The following is a 26,672-nucleotide window of genomic DNA, read 5'->3' as shown; positions in this document are numbered from 1 at the left end:
CATTGGCTAAAACAACACGAGAAGATATGTAGGACCGAACTCTATCACGATAGGATCAGATCGGGATTCTAGTTTGAATGTGACTTAATGCTCGCGAATCTTGTTGACGTTTTCATCAAAGTACATTTCAATGGGGTTGAAATCAGCAAAGAATGGAGGCAGTTTTACTGTATTGGTGCATTGTCTGTGACTAACAGTGTTGCTTTAGGAATAAATAAACTCACTTGAGAACGGGTTAAATTATGAGTAGTGAAGTTCCCTTGAAGTAAAATCGCTTTTACCACTCACCGACCAATCTTTTTGTAGACAAAAGTTGTCACACATAAGGACACTGGTGGTATATACTGTCACCTTTCAAACAAACTTGTACGGTAAATTTAAACATATATGTTATGAAGTTTACGCACTTTATTCAAACTATAGAAACTTTACTTTACAGTTACTTTACACAATACGTATTTTGTGTGCAATACTTTAACGTTTCGATAAACCGAATGTTATGATTTAAATATTAATATAATGACATTCTGATTAAACGAATACGTCGTTTGTAATATGACTCCGCCATATTAATAAATACATTATATAATGTAGTTCATCATCTCAGCGAACGAATTATTGTTCTTTGAAATACACTTATGCTTTATATTTCAATACATATATATACCTAATATTCTTACTGAACTTTCATTTCATCTGCTATAACCTTAAACTCCGATTTGTGCTTTTAATATTAGTTTGATATATCTTTTTAAAATGTAATTTATAGTCACACTATACACTAAATGAATCACTGCCTACCCTATATTACAGCGTGCCATATTGCACTAGGTATTTTCATCCTGCCATATTAAGAAAAGCGAATTTAAAATATGAAGCAATTACGCGCGTGAGCGTCCTACAATAATAAAATAAACATCGCAGCCTTCAGGGTTTGACCCGACTCCACACAAAAAAGTTCGCTAAATCTGTCCTAAACATTTTAGATTTTGGCATTCCAATGATGTATCCTTGGAAGGGAAATATGTATAATAATAAGGTTAATACGAGGATACCGCAAAGTATACACTCAGACAGTATGCCTTCGCATCCTCCGCTGCGCGTCAGCCGATACTGCCGCTGTACTTCATGCATACTTTGAGGTATTCTTAACATACTAATTAATGTACTTTTTTAATATTACTGCATTATATGTTTAATAATTGTGTTCTAGTAGTCACTCCAGATGCAATATCTCAATATCATATTTTTAGAAATTGATGAAAATTATGTTTTCTATACGTCGACCTCTACACATGCGTGACTTAGGAAAAACCCCCATCAAAGTCGAGCGATTCTTCATCTTTGTTGTACACACCCCAAAGCAAAGCAATTTCATCCATGGTATTTTCTCTAATTTAGTATATTAGTTATTCACATTTAACTAGCAAACATATGTATTTGTTGTTCAATCAGTAAATATATAATCTATACTTCACATTGTACTATCTTTCAAAGACCAATTTGTAGTCAATTACTACACTGTTACTACAATGCATTTGCTGCTATATTGTTATATGCTTAAATAAACTTAATTTATAATATCATTACAAATGAATAAGTTATTGTTTAGGCTCAATACACTAAATCATAAATTAAATATGTATACTATTACTCTTAACGAATGAATACAGCACCATCGTTATTTAATGGCGGATTTCAAATACAACGTCATAATCAAATGTTTGTCTTGCCTCTCCAGGTTGCCCTATCATGGATGGTGCCTTAGATCCAGGTGGTAGTTTGAACATGAACTTTTGCATCAGTCGTGTTATCATAGTAAATATACTCACTTTGGCAAAGTCTTGACCAGGGCAAGCACGCAAACCTGTAAGTGAGATAAAACTTATATTACAGTTTGTTCAAACAATGAATCAAAAGTTATAATTAGTAAATTCTGTTAATTTGTTCATTAGTAATGATAATATGCACATACAAACAAATAATTTCGGTTTGATGAGATGCTCAAAACACTGACTTCAAGGGTTGGCGTGTTTTCCCTACAAAAACAGTGGGTTTTATCAGTGCCCTTTGATCACCACTACCTAAATACGTGGATTACCAAATGGGAAACTGAATGAAGATCCATGCCAATTTGTTTTACAGTTCGTAAAAATCTACTGTGAAGTTCGAAATTTTGTTCAGTGAGCTTACAACTGGCTATTTCACACTGTGATTTTCAGGACATCCATCATTGGCTTCCCACTGCCAACATTAATATCAATATTGTTTTATCCAATATAGGGTTCGATATACAATATAAAATGAAAGGCATAGGTGATACATGTTAAAAGATGGCCATCCAAGTGTCAGGTTGTCGTTGCTCTGTTCCCTATTACAAAAAACAAGGAAGCTTGACACCAGTTGTTAGTTCTGATCCCACTGAACATACACATCTAATTGTTTTCGTTCTAAATGCCAGTTCATTCTTCAATGTATCAATTAGAATAATTTTATGGCTGCACATTCAATATTTGTTAAGGTTTGCCGTTTACAATGTAGTTGGATAATCGGGAATTATTTTGGTGATTAATCAACATGTTAGAATTGCAAACAACCTACTATATAAGTTTAGAATTAGTGAATATATTTTAAAATATGATTATGCATAATAAAACCCAAACTATTTACCAATGCAAAATGGAATAACGTGGTTCCTGTGTGCGATGCCATCGCCCATGAATCTATCTGGGTTAAACTTGTATGGATTTGACCACTTCTTCTCATTCATATGATTGGCCCATATATTTGCTATCACTGTGGTACCTTTAGGTATGGTGTGACCATTTATATTCATATCTGTATTAACTAGGCGAGGCACTCCAAGTGGAAGAACACTGGCACATCGATGGATTTCTAGAATTGTTGCTTCAACATATGGAAGGCTTTCCCTATTCTGCAGTGAAACATGTTGTTCAATTCCCACTACTTTCACTATTTCCGAGTAACACTTCTCCTGGATCTCCGGGTTCAAGGCGAGGTAGAGTATTCCCCACAACAATGTACTGGATGTTGAATTTATCCCTGGCATGAACATACTTTTTGCAGCTTCAACTAAGTTGGTGGTGTTACCTCCATATGTATCTGGGTTAATAAGGAATGAATCGATAATATTTTCTGGTTCTCTATCCAGCAACTGTTGGCGACGCTCGGTAATAATGGCTTCGATTAGTGATGACACTTCCGCTTCAACTAAGAGAAACATGCGTTTCTTGGTTGTAGGAATATGCCAAAATAATGGTAGAAATGTTAAAAAATCAGTATTGGATGAGGCTTTTTTAGACACCTTCGCCAAAAGTGTTTTGAAATCATCATTACTGTATTCAAATCTTTTACTGAACACCAGGGAACAGAAAACGTTACCAATTGCATTATAGATAGCATCTTTTGGATATATTGGTTTTCCTGCAGCATTAGAGATGTACTTCTCTAAAACATCACATTCTGTTTTCAGAAACTTTTCCATTCCTTGATTTTTCACAACATATTCATTTAATGTCTTGATCATATGTTTACGTGTAACTTTCCAGTCGTTCCATGGAGTGGCCACACCTATAAGACAAAATAAAATAAAGTGAATACAAGTTGACCAGTGTAAATTCTTAACAATGAAAATAACTACTTTTTTTATATTATTCGTTATATTACGAAAATACATGATCATGACCTTTACCTTTGTACCAAAATGTAAACCGGAACTTGCAAAGAGTGACAGAGTATTAAGTTCCTAACTGTTCACGGCTTAGTGATAATAATTTAGAAATTAAAAGCAGCAGACGACAACGAGCAAACAATTCCTGTGGAGGAGCGATTTTGTAAAAAATGTCATACAAATTCAGTTGAGGACGAACAGCATTTTATGCTAGACGGAATTTTTCAACAAAAAAAGAAGAACTAAATAAAACAACCAATTTCATTAAAATACTGAGGTGCTTTATACCCCAAAGCTATCACCCTCTACAGTAGGAGATTCCTGTAATTAACAAAAAAAAATTTCTATTCAGCTTTTAACATCTGTTAAGTATATTTTTATCTTATCATATTTTAGTTTTTTTAGCTGCTGTATTTTTATTATTTTATTTTATTTACCAAACTGCGCCCTCTGATGGCATATTAGTTTAATAAAGTTATTACTAATAATGACTCTGTGTGTGATATAGTTGGCGAAAGACAAATTTATGCTGTTCCACGTGAGTATCCGTGTACCTGGTGTTGATCATAATTGTTATTTGACTGTTCACAGTAATCCGGATGTATTATTACAAGTAAAGTAATAAATAGAGTAATACATTTTTCAAAGTCAGCTTCTGTACAAAAACGCCCATTCCGACACTGAGGCAATTGAAAACATCAACCCAAGTAACCCCCAACATGATTGAGTCTTGAACACACTGTCTCATACCCACTTGATATTATTAATAGTGATGTTATTGGATCATAGATATGCCAGAGTAATGGTACACAACTCAAAAAAATGCAGTAAATGTATCTAACTGTGATGTTACTAATAACTAAACTTTTACGTAGTTGGAAGCACGAAAGTTCCATTGGCACATTTTCACTGCTTACTCACATTTTTCTGAGTTATATGTAGTGATAGTGTCCTTGAATATTTATACAATGTGAGCAATGGGAAAGGGTTACCAAGTATTTCTTGACATTGAAAAATGCTTTTCCTAGTTTATTAAGAAAACGAGCGTTACTACTCTATGTTGTGTTGGCGTTCCGCTCCGCTAGGATTGCTCTTGAAATTACTTGTGTGTGTGTGTGTGAGTGTGTGTGTGATTTCCAGTCTTTTCACGTATTAATTCTTCTGTGATGAATTTCATTACGCGTATCTGTTAATCGACTTATTTAGCTGATTACTAGCGAATGACTGTGTTATGTCTGTCATCGTTTAGGCTCATGCGAGGTCCTGGTTGGAACTCGACTCAGTGATTTGGAACTAATTACGATATAAGCGTCGCTATTCGGACTACTATTTCTGACAGTTGGTATTCGCAGTTACTAATATAGTGAACGATTAATCAAAAGATATGACGTGGTCAGTACTTAGTGTGATTGGCTGTATGATTGAAGGTTACGTCCTAGAGTCTTTAAACTGCTTTGTAATTGGTTAAGGTTTTGAAAATGAATAAAGTTGTTTTAGTTGGTCTTGGCGAGAACACCACGACAGAGGCAGTCTAAGGACAGAGTCTTGGGTCAGCCTTGCGATAGTCTTGGGGACTTTTCCCCAGGGCGCTGTGTCTTATATAGTGCTCGACTGGCCGACTAAAGACGAGAGTTGAAACGTATTTCGTTGTGTGTGTCTATTTGACTGTAAGGCTTAAGTGACTTAAGTGACCCGATCCCGTACCTCAAGGGGACGCGATAGAGAGAGAGACGATATTCCCCCCTTAAACGTGTGGAGAACCCAGAGAAGAAAAATTTCCTTCTCATACTTCTGTGATCTTTTTGGCAGGTAGGTCACACCTTCACCTTAGTTATTAGGAAAAATGCTGGTCCACCGTTGCCATAGCAACGGCAAAAAACTGATTTTTTAATAGCTTCACGCCAAATGTATCTCCTCCTACAAACTCAGGATACAACACCTCAGACATAGCTCATTTTACTCAGCTTGAGTGTGAGCATAAATGTACTGTTTTTTTTTTCATCAGCAACGGATTTTAACTCCTTTGTGATTTTTTTTGGCTTGGCTGATTTTGTTCATAGTTGTTCGTACCGTCACTAATTGGAAGACTTTCGCCCAAATTTGTTTACCTCCTACCAGTCTTGTATTAGCAGTGTTCAAATGATCATGCTTTTTATTTTGGCTACGTTGCACACTGGTTAGAGATCAACGTCGCCGACATTGTTACACTGTATCAACGTACTCCCAACGCTACTTTGAAATTTGGATGAACTGTAAATGCTGTCTTAAATCTAGAAAATACTATGGCAAAACGTTTGGAAATAATAAATTTAACAGCATAATACGTCCTAGCAATAAAATAAAGTGACTTCTAAAGACCTGTTGCTTGTTTTTTGAGCCGAGTTGATCGCAAACCAGCTTGTTTATATCATAATCTCATTGCGTACACCTTAAATAACTCGTGATCAAATGACTTCAGTTTTAGCGCCACCTAATTTTAGGTCTAATTCAGTGAATTCGCTTCAATTCAATTTTAAAATGAATCGAGCCGACTTATATGTTTGTACTGGAACCAAGAAATAATTGTAGAGAATTCCAGTTTAGTTTACCTACGGCATCAGGATCTATCAATAGTGTTTTTAAAAATTAAATTGTTAATGTTACCGTTATTTGTATTTGTTTACAGTTCGTTCTGTTGTGGACTTTTCGCGACATGGATTAATTGGGTTAACAATGAAATTCAATTCACATTTCAATTTAAATCAATTGCAGTATATTTAAACTAAGCACAATTATATGTACTAGCAAAAAAGAAGTATTCATGAAGCGGGAAGTGGAATATTATACATATTTGGTAAAGTCGAAGTGTACATTTAAAGTGCCTGTGAAATGGCTGCTATTTTCACGCCTAAAATTATCCATTGATACATAAATATTATTAATTTTAATGTTCCTAAGCATGAATTATTTTTTTTAAGTGAAAAAATGTGTTTTAAACTCAATCTACGGCAACTTTATTTTGTGTATTTTAAAACGAGGATCCTCATTAGTTTCTCATTTGCATACAGAAATCCCCCTTGTGACGTCAGAAGGGGAAGTCGCATGGCAGCTTGCATTGCCGATACGTGTAAATAAGGCAAATTTCTTGTGCAGTTTTCTCGTCTTTGACTAAATTTTCACTTATGTACTTGTTCGTCGAGGAGAAATGGACCATAATGAACACATAATATCAATTTTTGTTGCATGGGATTGAGTTAGATGCGAAACATGTCCGTGCTGGTGTAGCTGGTCACCGTGATCGTCACCGGCGCACGTTTGTGCACTGTCGCTGGACAAAATAGAATTTGACGTCGGAATTATCTCGTTATTTAGCAGGTTACTAGGCACGTCACTACACTGTTGTATTTCATCGATCGTCTGAGTAAAACTTTCAAAATTAAAATAAAAGAGAACATATTTTGACATTCTAAACATTAGACTATAGTGATCACTATAAAATACTTAAAAAAACGACAAATCACAGTTACTAAATAAATGACAGCCGCGTGGAAATAAATTGAAATTTTGTTGAAATAGGTGAACGTGTCGGGTCACGACGAGGGCAAGTGCGTTAAAAGAGGCGTTTAATTGCATAACAAAAATAATCGAGATCGACACACATACCGATAAATTCAGAGTGGATTCGAGTTAGCGTGATCCATGACGTGATTGTCATAATTATAACATCATATTAAAACTTTTTTTGGTGGAAACACATTGACCAAGCCCGGATTCTTATTTCATAAATTATTACGCAGATCAAGCTGCAAGCATGGAGGTAAAAAAAGAACAGAGGTGTGATTTCGACATTCAACACCAATCACCAAACAATTCAGAAACTTTTAGCCTTCGAAAATGAAAACAATTAGCAGTGTGTAAGGGCTGTGTAATTTCCTGTTTGTCCGACGCTTCGTTTTCGTGTCACTGTCAAAATTATTGCTACCTTTTACCTAACAGGGACTAAATGGTCTCTATAAAACGATAATCAGGATCGCAAAAAAGTCAACTCATTTGAAACACTTGCCGGACGTCTCTCTCTCTCTCTCTCTCTTCTGAAATCCACCTCGGTGATCATGGTCCGGAATCTATTTCTTTCAAAAGTGTTGCGCCAGGTTTATGTTGTCGACGTTGTTTTTTCATGAACGATGACAGTTTCTCCCCCCAAAAAATGAATCTGAGGTTAAGTGGCTTTCGTCCACTGATGTCGCACCTTCGGGTCGATTAGAAACGTGTGAATACTTACACTATGACTATACGTTTTACTGCAACTGCCCACAACACAACATCTAAAAACTCTCTCTCAAAAAATTAAAATAGTCAAAAAAAAAAAGAAAAAAAAACGCCGACCGAAAAATATATATATCGTTTAAAAGTATACTGAATAACCAGTGTTATTACGGCTCAGGGGTATGACTTCCTCTCACATTTTGGCATTTGGTGGCGCACTTTCGGCGAGAGTCGGAAATCCGGAAACAGTCGACCGTTTCAGGATAGGTGGGCGTGGCTACAACACGAGAAGTATCCCAAATTTACTTGGATACGAGTAATCAATTTCGGCAAAAAAATCAATAACTGCCCATTTCAATGAGACACAGATCTAAAATGGGAAACGTGAGGGTGGGCATTGCACAGGCACTTTAAGAACGGTTCAAAATGACATTGTCAAAAACTGGAAAATACTGCTAACTAAAAAAATAAATGCCATTTTTATGTGCATACAATATCATTGTTTTTCTTAAGTAAAACATTACATATCCATATTAGTTATTAATTTTAGTTATTTATAAAAACAAAGAAAACAAATCGACTGAAAATTTAATTCTTAAAAATATAATTTTTGCAACAGGATGTATTGATGTACAAATGCATCACCTTTTTTATTTCGTATTATTTAAGTGTAATTACGTATATAATATATAAAGAGAATCTATAAAGCGCTAGGACTGTCTTATTTCATCAATCATATCTGCATTAGTAGTAATACGCTGTAAATTCACATATGTCGTCAATTTGTCATTATATTATGTTCATTCCTCATTGCATTATTTCCCTGTCTGATGGCACTGTTTTCAAATGTCGTGATAAATGCACAACAGATGTAGCCCTTTGTTCAGACATATGTATGTGTATACTTTCTTTCATTTTTATATAATTGCAAGATTTCGATCCACTCCTTGAAGGGGAGGGGTACCACAAACCTGGCACTAGCGAACAAACAATGAATGCAATTGTTTCTGGACAGCTACCCCCCTCTGAAGAATTTCACTCGCATTCTTCATATTCAACATTATATTTTTGACTCCCGTGTGCGAAGCACAAAAAGGGAGTCTTTGCAGTTAGTGTGTGTGTATGTGTGTGTGTGTGTGTGTGTGTGTGTGTGTGTCCGTCTGTTCCACTGATATCTCAAGAACCATACATCAGTTTTTGATGAAACTTGATGCATAGATGCTCTGGGCCAATGCGCAGATTTGATTAGGTTTTGGTAAAAATCCATGCATATTAATTACCTAATTTGCAAGATAATTAGCCGATTTTTAGCTGTTCCATGACTGTTCCACTGATATCTAAAGAACCACTCATTGGATTTTGATGAAACTTGGCACACAGATGCTCCAAACTAATGCGCAGATTTGATTAGTTTTGGGTAAAAATCTGTGCAATATTAATTACCTAATTTCCATAATGATTAATCAATTTTCGGCTTTTCCACTGATATCTCAAGTACTAATCATCACATTTCAATAAAACTTCATACATAGATGTCACAGGACACTGCACAAACCTGATAGTTTTTAGGGTAATATCAGTATATATTAATTAGCTAATTTGCATAATTAATTAATTTTCAGCTTTTGATATTTCAAGTAGTAATCATCACATTTCAATGACACTTGGTGCATAGATGTCATAGGACATTGCACAGACCTCATAGTTTTTAGGGTAATATGAGTACATATTAATTACCTAATTTGCATAATTAATTAATATTCAGCTTTTGATATTTCAAGTAGTAATCACATTTCAATGAAATTTGGTACATAGATGTCATAGGACACTGCACAGACCTGATAGTTTTTAGGGTAATATCAGTATATATTAATTAGCTAATTTGCATAATTAATCAATTTTCAGCTTTTGATATTTCAAGTAGTAATCATCACATTTCAATGACACTTGGTACATAGATGTCATAGGACACTGCACAGACCGGATAGTTTTTAGGGTAATATCAGTATATATTAATTAGCTAATTTGCATAATTAATCAATTTTCAGCTTTTGATATATCAAGTAGTAATCATCATATTTCAATGAGACTTGCTACATAGATCTTCTAGGATTATGCAGACACCTGATTAGTTTTAATTGGATATTAATTACCTAATTTGCATAATGTTCCACTGATATATAAAGAACCACAAATTGGATTGTAATGAAACTTTTAAAGAGAACTATGCAGAAACCCAATTAGTTTTTGGTAAATATTTATGCTTATTAATCATCTAATTAACATAATTAACACTGATATCTCAATTACTGATCATCACATTTGAATAAAACTTGGTACATAAATGCTCTAGGACAATAGACAGGCCTGATTAATTTTGATTAATATTAATTCTCTAATTAGCATAATAATTCATAATTTTTTTTGTTCTATTCTGTTCATATTAGTTACTAGTACCCGATTTACATAATTAGTTTTCAGCTTTTCCATCAATATTTCATGTACAAGTAATTTTGAATTAATTTTTAATGTGTCTTCAATACTCTCAGCACACGGGAGTTCTTTCTAAGCTTTCTTTGATTGAAATTCACAAAACAGCAGCTGTATTATTGTATTTTTTATGTTTCTGCTGGAGGTGTTGATACATTTATTAGTGACATTTACAGTTTTTTTAGATCACTATATTTCATTCCTATTAGCACAACGGTAAATACCTGAGTGGGAACCTGTATTTTGATGGTCACAATGTTCCTAGTCTGTACAAAATAATAATTATATGTTTCACTGGGAAGTGGGAAACAAAAAAACAAACGTAACAATATTGAGAAATTTCATATTTTACAATGTCACATCTCTACTAACACATCACATCTCTACTAACAAAATGGTTACCTAATTGTTCAAACCGATCACACTGCTAGTTATAGATTACACCGCACATGCCAGTGAGGATCAGCAATACTAAATGATAGACTACCAATAGTCAAGTCAAGTCTGGTGTGGTCATTGGTGAGGTGAGTGTTGTTGTACAGATAAAACAATATATACAACCTCCCAGAACGCTGTGAACAGGGTGAAGTGAGACATGCCCCAAGCTCAACTTCATGGACACCAAATGGCTGAGATGAAGGACTGGTTGAACATAGAAAGAGCTAATAAGGACGTGCCATAGATGTGTAACCGTCTGCACGATACAAAGAACTTAAAGTCTGTGTACTGGCAGTTATGAATGACAGAGATAAAGTTACTGAATGTTTTTTTTCCCGCTATGAGTGTTTTAAACTTCCCATGGGGTTAGCAACCAGGGCCAGTGAGTTTCAGCGGATCGTGGAAGACTTAGTTGGCCTACCAAGACGACATAGTGTACTCTGATACTTTTGGGAAAGAGCAAGACGAGACTGGTGGGATGGAAGTGGCCAAAGAATGGTTGAAGAACCCCATCGCACTTGCTACTGTCACTATGGATAAACTGAGAGAGCTACATAAGAAAAACAGTGATTGACAAACTGTGTTTGGAGGGCCCATACACCATCCCATGGTGAGATGATCGTTGCGCTTCAAGAATGGAGTTTTACATCAGGTGTGAAAAATGCAGAAGTTGGGTGTACCTGATGCATACCATGGCACGACACGATGACATGGGACATGATTACGGTTTTGTTGGCCCAGGATGATGCTGGACATGGGTACAAAGGTGCAAGCTGACCATTGAAGAAATGACTTGTGTCCCACTAGTGAGCATTAGAACGAGTCAGGCCATTGAAGTTGTGTGCATGGACTATCTCTCCCTGGAGCCATCAAAAGGGGGTTGTAAGAATATCATCGTTATCACAGATCACTTCACACGCTATGTGATGGAAGTGCCTACGAAGGACCAGACCACAAAGATCCAAGATCTGTGTAAGATGTTGGGTGTGGCCGCACCACATATTGCCTGGGGAATGGACAGTGCATAAGATACAACAACACTCTCATTGACATGTTGGGGACATTGAGTGAGGATCAAAAGGTTGACTGGAAGAAGTATGTTGCAAGTGTAAACTGTACTAGAAGTGAATCTACAGGCTACACTCCCTACTACCTGATATATGGGACTGGAACACGCTTAACTATGGATATATACCTGGGTCTACAACTTGACAGTTGTGAGGGAGACAATCATGATGAGTAGGTAACATGCTTGAGGGAGACATTGAAAGTTATGATATGATTTGGCATTAGAGGAAGCAGTAAATTATCAAAACAGCTGGCATTATGGGTTAAAATGTGAAAGAAACAGTTTTGTCTCCTGGTGGTAGAGTGCTTATCCATAACATCAATATAGAAAGCACATGATTGCTGATTGTTGAGAAAAGGAGCCCTATGTTGTAGTGTGCATGAATTATGATGTGCCAGTCTATGAATTGATGTCCCACTCAGGAATGTACGACTTCCATGTAGCACATTGTTGATGCCTTACTCTGATAGACCAATGAGGGAAAGGGCCAAGTATAAGAACAATAGCCAGATATGCTCCAAGCAATTCTGAGTCTGAGTTAGAACCAGAATGGGAAAGTGCAAGTTCTGATGGCGGGCTTGTGTATTGCATTGTATGTCCAGAGCCACACCAAGTCCCTACTGAACCAAGGGTGAGTGAGCCAGCGGTGATTACCTCTGTTGAAACTGGTTTAGGGTAGCAGAATGTAAAGTTTGCAGTAAATTTAAGTTGGTGGTTTTTATTTTGGATAATGATCACGCCTAATGAGGCTAATCACAGTCCTTGGGTAACTGAGGAACAGCAAAAACAAAACAAAACAAAGGTGAGTTATGCAGGTGAATCATGTGGTGTGACACAAGTGTTGAGTGTTAGGTATGTGCACATAGACCCCCTGCTAGATATGGTTATGATTGTTTGAGTAGACTTCAGACTTGTGCAACACCTGAGTTATATACTGAAGCAAAAAAAAAAAAACAGTTTGAGTTGAAGGCTGGAGAGGCAGATGCCACTTGAAAATGAAGTGACTCGTTTTGACGAAATGTTCAGTAATCTTCTTCCAGCTCCCATAGTAACACTTTGCTAGTGAGTAGCAAGGTCATTGTTTGTGATTGTTTTTTTTCTTTTTCTTTTTCTTTGTCCAAACCCATATGCCACATTAAGGTATACAATGTGCTGCCTTTCTATTTTTGCAGGTGTTATCAGTAAACCTGCTAGGATGGGTGACTGACCTAGCTAGGGTTTGGGCTCTCCCAAGATACTAGTGTGCCAGGAGGTAGCAAATCAGTGTAGAGCAGACTCTCGTTATCTGTGACTCTTGTTGGCAAGGTGCAGCCCTCGCCTGCAAGGAATGGTTGAGGAGTTACAGAAAGAAATGAAACGATCTGCACTTCAAGCAGGTCACCCGGATTGATGACACAAGATTCAGTCTCACCATCATGCCTCATCAGGCTGACAAAAACGAGCTAGCAAACGCAGCAAAGATTGGTGCCACTTGTCTGGAAATGGTGGCTGAGGTTATGGATGAGGCTCTGCGCAATCAGAAGTTGGAGTTGACAGCCTTGAAGAGGTGCATGGCATCGAGTTCCAGTTGTAAAACTGGGCTATGCCAGGGTCTCTTCGGGATAGAGATGTGTTTTTGTGCCTAGGACTATTGCATATACACAAGGGCATTTCTGGTGGACTAGAATGTGGAATTGCATGGTACCACACTTTTGTCTCATCCGCCGGTCGATTTTCCTGACACAATAAATTCATAAAAACAATATAACCCCTGATACAAACAAACTGATTTAATGATTTGAATGAACAACCAACCTTTCTGATTTGTTGCTCTGCTGATTATCCACTGCTTTGGACGGTCTGCAACTTTTGTTGATGAATGCAGAAACGCGTCTCTTATCGCATCGTAGCTATTGAGTACAACCACTAACTGTACCCCAAGCTTTAAACTGAATACGTCACCATAAGTTTGACTCCATTCGTGGAACTTCAAATGTGTGTGTTCACAACACTGCAGCACTGACCCAATCAAAGGCCATCCTTGTGGACCAGGTGGTAGATTATATCGACGATAGACAACTACTTTGTAGACAAAATACAAACAGGATGCCAGTAGAATCAAAGTTTGCACCAGTGAGAATAAGAATGTGAGAGCCATGATGTAATCGCATTTGCAGTGCCGGGAAACAGTATACTGTAAATATAACAAACAGTTTCGTAAATGTAATGATGTTGAATAAATATCTCACGGATAGACATTTCGCCCGACAATGACATTCACATGATTATATGTTGGCGTAACATAGTGCTGGAATCATTATATAGTTGTGTAAATTGTTTTTAATATTTGCTACCATCTTATTATGCTGGAATCATATGGTTGTGTACCATCGTTATATCATTGTGCGTTGTAATTACATTATGTGCTAAAATAACTATGTTATATGCCAACACGTCATTATATTATATACTTACATCATTATTTCACCTTTATTATTTATTCTTATGTACTAGTTTTTGTAACGGAGATCGAGCACGGAGCGATTGCGCATGCACTCTAAATGAATGTTTGTCGGATAGCGATGGAGGACATATTTTGGCAGTTGGGCCTCGGTAATCTATTGCAGAACTTATTGGCCTCGATGTTAAATCACTAACGTTAACGTATTATCAAATCGCGCTGGAGTATGTACCATTGTTCGGTTGCAACACAGCAAATGAGATCACGGACAGCACCAGTGATGCCCCTGTTCTTGGCGTTACACGCGGCATGCAAGGCGCACGGATGTTGTACGTAAATGTGGTTTCCCGCATCTACTCTGCGACATTTATTAAAATAGCTCATTAGTTATTAGTATTCAGATTATCGTAGTTTGAAATAATCAGTAGGCTGATTTGGGGTCAATACCATTAGTAGCTTATAGACGTTTATGATCATAGAAGCGCATGTCAACAGTCCGGATGAATATTCGTTAGTTATTGCGCGGAATTTCAACATATTTAAAGAGTGTGTTCATAAATCAATGAGGCAATGTGGATAATATTTGCTATTTCTAAAATTAAAAAAATTATCAGTTAACATTTCAGCACACGGGAATATATATATCTGTCCCATCCAGATCAGTCTAAAAATAACACCAATTGAACTAGTATTTCTCATGACTCAGTACATATATGTATATGTGAACTGAGATTATTCAGCTTCGTTGGATGCCAACTGTTGTAATATGTCCCCACCATGCGCTGCAAACATTTCCTTTAACGCGAATGTGTCAACACTCAATCCCATATGGTGAAGAACCTCGCACATACTAATAAAGGTACACCACCATAATGACGTTAGTATATAGTATATAGTATAAGGAAGTTTGAAAAACATATTTAGCACATAACATAATACATCACACAATCATATGTTGCCCCACGAACATACATATGTTTGCACAAAATATATTGACATCCACGTTAGAAACTGCACTGAATAACACATTTTTCGATACAATGCCCTGAGCTTGTATTGACTATTTGGTAGCACCTGATCGGATTTAAAAGACTACTCGGCAATTAGAAGGAAAACGGCAATACCACTAATGCATTTTTTTTTTTATAAATGATCGTTAAAATGTGTTAAATAACCGACTTACATGAAAATCTCTAAAAAACGAGTCTTCTTTATTGGTGTTGTATGGTAGGATGTGATATGGAGTATGCGACTGAATATTGTGTATATATTTGTAGTACATACCAGTAGAAATAAAATATTTTTTTTATTTGTTACTGGATCTATATTTAGGTAGGGTCAGAATTTGTGAGAGAGAACTGCCACCAAACCTCTTGCCAATAGCTTGGTGCATTTTTAAAATCCATTGTGGGCGGAATTTACACTCTATTTGAATTTTTCCTTGATACAGCAGCTGTTGTTGCATGTTGTTATTGGGGAAGAGGTTCCTGGGCCTTAGGTCCATCTGTATAATTAGGTTATTCTCGAATAGTGAGCTATGCCACGATCACTTAATCGTTTTATGACTATGCTGATATACTAATTGTACAAAGCAAATGTTAATCCAACATGGCTGTTATCACAATCCTTTCATATGTAGGCGAAATTGGAAGATATGTTAAGGGTTTTACACTTGCATGTTTTCAACTAATGTTTATTTATCCACATTGCTATTGAAATGCATATTTAAAAAAAAATAAAAAAAAAACAAAACACGCGTCTATAAAGTGTATTTTTTCCAATAATTTAGGTAATATCTATACATAGGTGAGACCAATAATGTGTTTACATTATTCTCACTTGAAAACGACCTTTACAGGCAAGTACATTTGCAATTATAAACATTCATATAGACACATTAGTCATTATCTAATGTGCAACTGTGATATTCGTGGTGTTTTCGCAGCAACAGTATTTTTCTAAATTTGGTTAGACGCAATGACCCCCTTAAAAGATAACAGCACACAGCGCATACTTTTAAACTGAGAAACAATAGCTTTTTTTGCAAACATGCCAGTATTGTATATATAAGACGCTGGAATATAACATTTTTATGTGCAGTTTTATTGGGTCACATTTACACAACTCTATATTATGTTACATGTGCTTGATGTATATAAAATAAAACAAAAATGCTGACTAGTTATTTTGAAAGTAACAATGACAGTACACGATAATTTCATAGATAATTCTCTGTAATAATCCATTCAAGCAGGCAAACTTTATTGAAAAGCTATATGGCGATACTTTTCATAACAGATGCAGCCATACTTAGGGGACATCGTGTAACTATGACAACGGGAATATATCCCTAGAAATACAGTCCCTGTATTAAGCTGTATTTGCACAAATCTATAAAAAAAAACAGCTTTGTAAAAGCTGTATTTGCACAAATCTATAAAAAACACAGCTTTGTAAAAGCTGTATTTGCACAAATCTACGAAAATACAGCTCCTGTATTAAAGCTATATTTATGCAAATCGTTTAAATCACAGCTCCTGTATTAAAGGTATATTTGCACAAATCCATTAAAACACAGCTCCTGTATTAAAGCAAATTTTGCACAAATCCACTAACACACAGCCCGTTTTTAGCAATGTTTGCACAAATCATTAAAACATGGCTCTTGTATTAAAGCTATATTTGGACAAATCCATTAAAATACGAACTTGACTCGGTTAACAAAGTTATGTGAAAGTCACTTGGTTACTTTAATCACTTTTATAAGACGTTTCACGCCCTGACTCCGAATAAAATGTTCAGTTAATTAGATTAAAATATACATGACTTGCGTTAGAAAAGTGCAATGCTTTCCTAAATGCCAAAGCATTAGATTGTACAATAAATGACTAACTTTATAAACTTACTAGAACCTTTGTGTTCTATGGCTGTTAGACGCGCAAAATCGAATCCGTTCAAGCCAGAAATATTCACCAGAATACAAGATGAACGGAAATGTTCGGAAACCCCTTTCAGTAAAATAATTGTTTAGTGTTTCTTTCCCAAATATATACGTTAACGCACAGGGGCTTGTCGACTGAGCGCGAAAGCCCCTTGGCGAGAACGAAGTTCGAGAAGGGAGGACACTCTACCACCAGAGTGACGTCATAGCTTTACAATTATTCGAATTTAAACAGTAATCAATCATTTACCTTAGAAAAAACAACACAAAAACTGAATACAGTTAAGTGCTAATCTATTCAAACCACCATCACGATCAAATTCGGCAAATTAGCGACAAAATACACGTTTTCCCGAGTCTGAATGACTACCGCTGTACGTCAGTCATTGTTGGGTTGTTTCTAATTGGTTAATAAAGTGGGTGTGTGAAAGACCCCTTAACTCACTGTTGATTTTAAACAACGTGGCAACTGTAGAGGCAGGGTAGAGGAAAACATTGTGACCGCAGTAAATGAGGGCCACAACCTTCTTATTTTAGGCCAAGCAGGCACGGGCAAAACTAAATTGATAACAAGAATAAAGGTGTCAATTCTACATAAAAATGTACCGTTTGCTCACCAAGAAACCAATGGAAACTTGCCAGAATTCACCGACTCTATAGTGCTGGCAGCCATAGTACACGGAATTTTGAAATAAGCGGTCTTAGACACGCCCACATTATTAGCCAATCAAGATCAAGCATGCATTTGAGATGGCTGCGGCCGGCAATTGACATACAGCGGTAGTCATTCAGACTCGGGAAAACGTGTATTTTGTCGCTAATTTGCCGAATTTGATCGTGATGGTGGTTTGAATAGATTAGCACTTAACTGTATTCAGTTTTTGTGTTGTTTTTTCTAAGGTAAATGATTGATTACTGTTTAAATTCGAATAATTGTAAAGCTATGACGTCACTCTGGTGGTAGAGTGTCCTCCCTTCTCGAACTTCGTTCTCGCCAAGGGGCTTTCGCGCTCAGTCGACAAGCCCCTGTGCGTTAACGGAAGCCCCCCCCCTGTTTTAGTGTATCACGTGCGCCATTTCACAATAACATTACCTTGCAAAACATAGTCGCGACTAGTAAATAATTGGAATGTCTAATACGTTTTCAGATGTGACAACTACAGGAAAATTGCCGTGCGTAGTGAGGAAATTTACCACAAAAATGAAGGCTGTTGCAGGGGTATTATAGCGTAAAGCGCAAAGACCTGGGTGGGAGATTGCTATGTCATATGTTGGCTGGTTGGTTGGCGCACCGAGCCACAAGAGGCCGGTAACTAGTAACGGTTCCGGCATCATGATTAGTCCGTCACTTTCTCCTTGCTTGTTCTATTTCCCTTGGTTAACTGGCGTCAGTTCACGTGGCCATAGAGAAGGGGTTTCCTTGTACTTTCGAAAGTTGAGCGGATATAAAACTGTTTCTCTTTTGTTATAAATTTCCACAGGAACAGCGAGAAATGGGTAAGTCTGAGCACGCATAGTGTATTGAAATGGCGTAATGAAGACTTGTTTTTAGAAAACGAATATTATGTTTTTAAATGACGTCACTTAGTCACGTGACTTCCGGCCGTAATTCCAGCCACTTGGAACAATATGGCAATTACTAGTTACCTGCGCCCTACTTGCCATCCACAAAGGACGTCGGGAACCAGTGAAGACGATTACCAGTTACCTGCGTTCTACTTACCATTCGCAAAGGACGTCGGGAACCAGCAAATGTCATATGCGCCTTACTAAGCGATTTTGGCTAAAATGACGCTCCGCCATCTCTTTACACTAGTGTTTATAAACGGAACTTGTTGTTGCTTTTTAGTATTTTAGTGAAATATTAAAGACAGTTTACGCCTATATGAAGGATCTGCGCGTGCAAGGAGTTATTATGAATTGGCACTTCTATTTGTCAACATCAAACATTATGTGGGACACAAAGTGGCTTTGCACTCCGGAAATATAGGTTTATAAATTTTATGTTGGGAATTACAAACATAAAGATGAAAAGTGATATTATATAAATTTTAAACAAATTACACTATATATAAATACGCTTTTAAACTAATTTCATATTGTAAAACGTCTGATTAACGAACATCTGCGCACGCGCAGGCTATATCGTCTGCAAGTCATTTTGACGAAGTGGCTAGTCCATTTATTTTCTTGGTTATATTCACTGTCGTCTGCCAATAGGTAAGTCATTGTATCATTTTTGTAGATCAGCACAACTCAATAAAATGTGTATTTATAGCCTATAGTAATTGTTTGTTGCACGTTTCTTATAGCTGTAAATCGAGCAGTGAAATAGGACGGCTGTACGACAGATTGTTAATAAGTCTCTTCGTTGAACTTTTCACGAACATGTTATCGATAGCGGGCGTTATAGGCGATCAGCTGTATTGTGAATCGTCATGATGTTACCATCGCTAGATTATCTCGCTCGTGTCGTTTGGGTGGGATGGGGATAGTGATACAGTACGGGTAGGACGATGTGTCCCTGAGCCTGACCATTTCCATACCAGTGTATCAACCATAATATTTATACCAAAATAAGAAACCCAATGTCAGCCTGCAAATTTTATATACAATCATCAGAATCATTGAAGGAATCAGAGCTCTAGTTTGTGCAATCTGGTTAAAATAAGATTGAATACGCTTGACAATTTCAAATTGTAATGAAATAAAGTGCATTCCATATGACTTTTTTGCTATATGTAGTATTCACCGGATGAATATAGAGCTTCGCTTTTTTTACCAGCCATCAGAAACCACAAGATTTCAGAATTTTGTGCTTTCAAATGTTTATTTTTATTTTGAAATGTCAAAACCTATGCATTTTGGGTGTAAAATAAATTTGTTAGTATTTTACCCTAAAGCTCACAACCGCATTACGTACTTTAATTCTGTATCCAGCTGCAGCACATGATTAGTATTAAATTCTTAGAAAAATACAGATGTTGGTCAGTAATCTTAAATTAGTCCATTTTAAAGGTTGTATAATATATGAGTAAATACATATTTTCATATAACGACTGCAACACAGATAAACATTGTATTCTTTTCTCGTCTGGTAAAATCATTTATTCCAAAAATATATTCTGTAATATTGGTGAATTTCAATAATTCTGCTTAAAAATCGTACTTAGATCGATATTAAAGATTGTTCATTTTTAAGTTCTTCTGTTCTTGGACCAGTGATTCTCCGATAGAGACATAAAATCTAAATGATTATCAGAAGGTGGAATAATTTTATTACTCTAGTAGTCAAGGTAAAATGATAATTGTCCGATATTAGACAACTCTTTAATAATATACCAATCCAAAAATGTGTGCATATTAAACAACTAATTTGCATAATTAATTAATTCTTGGCTTTTACAAAGCGCGTAAAAGTTGGATACTGTAGGCTATAACGATGTTTTTTTACTCAACTGTCATGTTTAGCTCGTGTTCTAGTGTGTATGCCAACTGATGATAACTGCGCACAGGTTTACTCTATAAAGGATTTGACATGGCCAACGGCGGCCATTTTTTATGACAAATGCTGTTCAGAAGCTGTATCTCTGACATGTCTTGACCACACAAGTTGAAACTTTATAGTACGTTATATAATATATCGCACTTATGCCCGACCAGGTTCAGGATGACCAAATTTGAGTCATTTTAATGTTAAAATTGAGCATTTCTGCCATTTCGAAGTATGATCCTTGTCAAGTATTGCATGTCAGAATTAATCAAATCTGCTATTCGAACCTAGATAAACATTTATAAATGAATGGAAATGCTTTTCAAGAACAGTGTCTGAAATTTGTAGTGAAAATCGCATTGATTCTAGTATGGTATTGACTGCTATGATATAATGTAACACTGACTATGTACATTCAAATCTGAGTATTGATAATGCACTGAAAGGATTGAAGCTACACTATATTCTTTAATTTTACTATTCCTTTTTCAGTCTTGCCACAATGAGAAAGTAAAGAATCCAAATCTACTTAGACAAGTGTACTTTTGAAATGTGGAATAGCTACAAGAAGTCAAACTTTAGTTCTCATCTTATATTTGCAAAACATCTATCAGAATTGTACAGAGTAAGTAGGTGAGTATGGATAATTTATTTGTTATTAACATATACCGTGTATTGCCTGACCTCGTAACGCTATGGGAATCCCAATGCGCGAGCCGTGCAATAATTTTCCATATCACGCCCGGGCCCCGTTTACCATAATTTGGTAAACGCGTCTATTTCCTGGAACTACTTTCTGTTTACAAACAACGTCGTCTGCGCTTCGATAATGGCTGACGATATGCTGTGGACGATTTTATAAAATCACAACGAAAAGCAAGCACAGTTCGTATAACTGAACCAGATGTCGCAAAGATACGGAGTTGTATTCAGAGCCGATATGCCGACCATCGTAAGGTAAGACACTGAACGAGTAATTGGCCACATTCTTTGTTAACTTGAAGAAACAGAAAGGAACTGATTATGAACCAGGATCCGTCTCTGCAATAAAGCATAGCTTAGAAAGATATCTCACCAAAAACAACTACAGAGTATCTCTGTGTGATAAACACTTTTCGTTGACAAATGATGCTTTGAAGGCAAAACAGATGCTCCTCAAGAAAACTGGCCTCGGTTGCGGTAGTCACGTCAGTGAAGCAATATCTCCGGAAGAAGAAGACGCAATGTGGAAAGAAGGTAAACTAGGGACCGCCGATGGAGACACCCTAAATTTTACGCTGTGGTATTTACTTACCAAACATTTTGGACTTCGCGGCCGGGATTTCTGCAGTTCAAAGAATGCGACACTAAGACTCGTGATGGAAAGTATGATGATCGGCATGTGGTCCCCCCTCGTATGTTTGCTCTTCCCGACAGTTCCAGGGTCCCTGTCAAAATTTATAGAGAGCATGTTCGACACCGTCCGATTAATACATGCGGGCTCGACGGTCCGTTTTATATCCAACCGATTCCCGCATCTCGTGTCAACTCACTTATTTTATTCTTCTCGTCCGATAGGGAAAAAAAGATAGCATCATTCATACCCCGAGCTGCCGCTTCCATGTCCTTTACCGAAAGAAAAACAAACTACTCTGTTCGGAAGACGACTGTACAAACCCTGACGAAAGCCGTATTCCACCACACCAAATCATAAAGATAACTGGGCACAAAAATGTTTTTAAGTTTACAGCACTACGATACTGTCTCCGTGGAAGATCATACCACATTTCCGATATTCTTAGTCGAGCTACGCCCGAATCTAGAACTGTGAACCAAATTGCTTCTTGTCGAGCAATTTCTCGTTCACCGACTACACTTTTTAACAACTGTGAAATCAACATTTCTCTACTTGCGGCTACAACGTCAGCTCCAAGAAAACGTCCGTTTGTCATATATGATTCGGACAGTCAGTAAATGACCAACGTAGCTGGACTGTAGTGTTCAAGAAAGTTTATAATGAGTTCGTATTTATTACCGTTACAAGGTTTTTAAAAATACGATTTGGTAGTTAGATGTATGAATGTAGCATTATTCGACAGCCAAACATTCAGACAAATCAGGTTGCACTCTTTATAATTTTAACCAAAATGTGATCACATTGTAACACTTCGTTTACTTGGCGTCTTTACTACAAACTACGTGGACAAGAAAGCCCGATCCTGCACGCCGCCCGTGTCAGTGTTTCAGATTCTGATGTAATATTGGTTATGGCAAACTATAATTGTCAAAACAGACTCTACCAGAAGGGAACGTCACACAGTGATGATTTATCTCAAATAATCATAAAGGAAATAGTGGAGAGTGGTGGTAATATGAATACCGGTGAGGTACCAAGAGCAGTGTTCCCTGAAGTAGGGCGTAAGTTTTCAATAACCGCGGCCGGGGTCCGAAAAGTATGGCTGAGATACGTACGAACAAGTTCGACAAAACCATCAGTCTTGAATAGGGCCATAGGGGGAGACCCACCAAATTACCGCTTGGAGATTTAAAATTTTTTGAACCTCTTAAAGCGGACAGGTCAATCACTTATCGTGAGATGCAGGAGAGACTTCAAGAAGTATCGGAAACAAATGTGTGTGTTTACGTTTTTCAACGCCGTTCGCCACAGATTTACAGGTAGAGACTGGACATGGAAGAAATTAAATACTCCAGGCGTAGAAAGATTCACCGAACGAAATTACACTCGAGAATTTATTGATAAAATGCGTGTTGTAGATCCGCATCGTTTAAAATACATGGATGAAAGTGGCTTCAATGTTTCGGTTGCTAATCCTAAATACGGACATTCGTTAATTGGGACTCCGTGTATTGAAATCTTGGAACATCACGAATCAGTCGATGTGTATTATTAGGCTGTGTAGTTGTGTGGGTAATATTCGCTGTGTGCTGTTCAGTGCTAGGAATACAAGTGAATTTGGCGGAAAGTGTTGATTGTACCAAGGTACTGTCACAATGTAGCAATATGTATGAGTGCTGTAATATGTTGCAATAAATAAGGCAGTTGTGGTGTTATGTAGCAATAGCCTATACTTTATTCTGTATACTGCCTAGTACTTAATCGAAACACTATTTTTAAAACCCCTGTAAAATATTGTTAAAAATTTACGTTCACTTTCTGTTTCATTAAAACGTAAATTGTGGATATATTTTGCGACATTCTTTGTGTATTGTGTGAGAGTTCATGACGAGTTTGCGTCGTTTAGAATCCCCGTATAAATCCGCGCCAGTAAAAAGGCCCGCATCGAAACCCAAATTAAATCGAATAATAGGTTTTCTTTTGGGGCCAAACAAGCGAAAAATAACACAACTAAAGACTTTTTTTTCATATAAGGTATATGATAAAACCTTTATGGACTGGATACGGCTTTTGCTGTCCTCGGTCGTACGGTTTACGCGTCATCACAAGCTCGGACGATTCCGCCGCGACCTCGGGCCGCAAAAGCCGTATCCAATCCATAATTATTGGTTTTAATTCTGACAAATTCTATTACAACAGTTATGACTTGTTTTCCCTAATTATGTCTGTCAATTAGTACCTCTAATTCAAACATACCTTGGTCAATCATATGTTCAAACTTCACATACTTGTGTATTCATACGTTATATTGTAAATATCATTTTGATAATTACCTAATATTTCAGAACAGTGATGACATGCAGTATCAGGAGATACGTGTATAATTGTTGTTGCTCAGTCGATAGAGCGTCAAGCCAGTGATAGAAAACAGTTTGACTTGAAGGTCTCTGGTTCAAGTCCACGTGAGGCTGTTCTAGGTGCTGCTTAGTTAAAAAATGGAAACTTTTATGAGGACAGCTACACTTATCAATAGTGAATGCTGTATCACTTCAAATCACTCATTAACAATATATAATCATCACTTAATAATCATGTAATAGTGACTTCATCCTTCATTTCCTGATTCAATGTTATGTGTGTGCCTAAGATTTAACCTTAAAATGTATATATTTTAATTTATGTAGTTCAAACCTTCTCTGTGAACATTCATCACTTCAGCCTACAGTCCAATCTGATTAAAATCTGATGTAGTGTATGGGCTTTAATTATTGTGGCTATAAACTTATTTTAATTTTATTTTTTATTACTTTTGTTATTAATGCCCTTTCATTTTATTATTTTACTTTGATTTTGATTTTGTGATTTTTTTTTAATTCTGCCCTACCTACATCTGATCCGACGCCTATGTAAGTCCCGTTCAAATCTCGCATAAGTAACAGCCAATCACAGCCCCCCTTTTATACAGGCTGTCGGTTGCTTACTTTTCAGTGTAGCGATACTCTACGGGCAATCTTTCTGTACATTATGTTTTGCTCACTTGAATAAACCATTAATAGAAAATTGCTAGTATATTTTTATTTGCAAAAGAAATTCCACAGCATTTTACAATTTTTGTCATTACATTGAATATTTTTTTCACTTCCAACAAATGTGTACACTTCCAGATACATCTTCGCCAACCAAGGTTCGTTCATTCAGTCATCGCTTCAATTTTACATCAAACACTGAGCATAATTATCTAGAATGGAAGCAAAAAAATAAGTAAATCGTAATGATTAGAACACTGTAAACATCTATAGTAAACAATGCAAACTGATTTTAAATTGTATAACGGTCACCGGCCCACGGCATCGACGCACTGGCAGAAAATTGTAGCAAAAAAATATTTCCTGATCAATTGCGATGTGTTCCAATAAAAAATATTTTATTCCAGTTCAAATCAGCTCAATCACTTTAATAAAAAGTTATTGTATAATGTACAAAATGATGATACAATTTGATGAATATTTACAGCTACGGTTTCAATACCGTAGACGATGTTGGCCCGATCTTCAACAAAACATCACCCGTCTCCAGGGCAGGCGACAGGTAAAAGACACTGGTGTTCGGTCGAAACGGCAGAAACAAAATCGTCACTCCCAGAATAACTATGCAAAATAACGATCTAAAGTCGAACCATTCGAGCCACAATATTAACATAAAAATGACTTTCGTTGCATTTGACAATGATAAACTTACCGAAAAGCCGTGTTATTCTCGGTCGGTATAATCCGCCATTTTATTTGAGTGTGTCCGCCCGGTGACGTCATCATGTGCGCTATAGAAGGAGGTATGTGATTCGTTGACTAAAATCGTCGATAGTGGGTCTCGTTGAAATCTCGTTACATAGGCATCGGCTCAGATGTAGGTAGGGCGGAATTAAAAAAATCACAAAATCAAAATCAAAGTAAAATAATAAAATAAAATAAAATAAAATAAAATAAAATAAAATAAAATAAAATAAAATAAAATAAAATTAGTAACAAAAGTAATAAAAAATAAAATTAAAATAAGTTTATAGCCAAAATAATTAAAGCCCGTACACTACATCAGATTTTAATCAGATTGCCTACAGTCCAAATAACCCAGGAATTATGTAATAGTGACGATGAATCACTAATTAATATTACTGGATTTACAGACGAATCTGTTGGAAATCTACAAGTAACTATAAATAATGGTTCATGTAATTCCGATAATGAGATTGTGTTTAACTCACACATACACAGTTAATTACATCAACATCAATTAAACTCACTGAAGTTGTACATGTAGATAATACAAAACTTGATGTAAATAATGTTGTAAACAAGAATATTCAACAACACAAAATAACAGCTGTGAAGCGTTGTTTGGAAGATGATTTTAGCCTTAAAGAAGTTACCGCCACTACGCCTTTTGCTGTTTCAGATATAGAATTAGATATGATTCCTGAAAATTTAACACTTACCAATATGTCATCATCTGAGCTAGAACTAACAAATGGTCAG

The 26,672-nt window shown here is 36.5% G+C and overlaps 1 protein-coding gene and 1 long non-coding RNA gene across 2 annotated transcripts; both read right to left on the bottom strand.

The window, feature by feature from the left end:
- Positions 1-386: 386 nt before the first annotated feature.
- Positions 387-15,631, bottom strand: LOC102807177 (cytochrome P450 2J4-like). Its single transcript, XM_085500164.1, has 4 exons — positions 15,557-15,631; positions 13,728-14,106; positions 2,671-3,591; positions 387-1,867 (listed from the first exon to the last, which is right to left on the bottom strand). The coding sequence occupies exons 2-4, from the start codon at positions 14,068-14,070 to the stop codon at positions 1,686-1,688; spliced, it is 1,446 nt and encodes a 481-aa protein (XP_085356290.1). The 5' UTR covers positions 14,071-14,106; positions 15,557-15,631; the 3' UTR covers positions 387-1,685.
- A 9,620-nt stretch (positions 15,632-25,251) lies between these two features.
- LOC144360566 (uncharacterized) lies at positions 25,252-26,069 on the bottom strand. Its single transcript, XR_013422273.2, has 2 exons — positions 25,882-26,069; positions 25,252-25,381 (listed from the first exon to the last, which is right to left on the bottom strand). It is a non-coding gene; the product is annotated as an uncharacterized LOC144360566 (long non-coding RNA).
- Between the last annotated feature and the right edge of the window lie 603 nt (positions 26,070-26,672).

This window comes from Saccoglossus kowalevskii, chromosome 6 (genome assembly GCF_978046115.1).
Source record: "Saccoglossus kowalevskii chromosome 6, keSacKowa6.1, whole genome shotgun sequence".
Lineage (NCBI taxonomy): Eukaryota > Metazoa > Hemichordata > Enteropneusta > Harrimaniidae > Saccoglossus > Saccoglossus kowalevskii.
Note: the sequence above shows the minus strand (reverse complement) of the source record. Positions and strands in the feature narration are given on the sequence as shown.

What these genes read in the sequence shown, in the direction of transcription:
- LOC102807177 (XM_085500164.1), bottom strand. Translation starts at nt 14,070, where the DNA reads ATGGCTCTCACATTCTTATTCTCACTGGTGCAAACTTTGATTCTACTG. An exon ending in CAGAGCAACAAATCAGAAAG is followed by an intron (nt 3,592 to 13,727) that starts GTTGGTTGTTCA and finishes TTTGTCTTATAG; the next exon opens with GTGTGGCCACTCCATGGAAC. An exon ending in CGTTATTCCATTTTGCATTG is followed by an intron (nt 1,868 to 2,670) that starts GTAAATAGTTTG and finishes TCTCACTTACAG; the next exon opens with GTTTGCGTGCTTGCCCTGGT.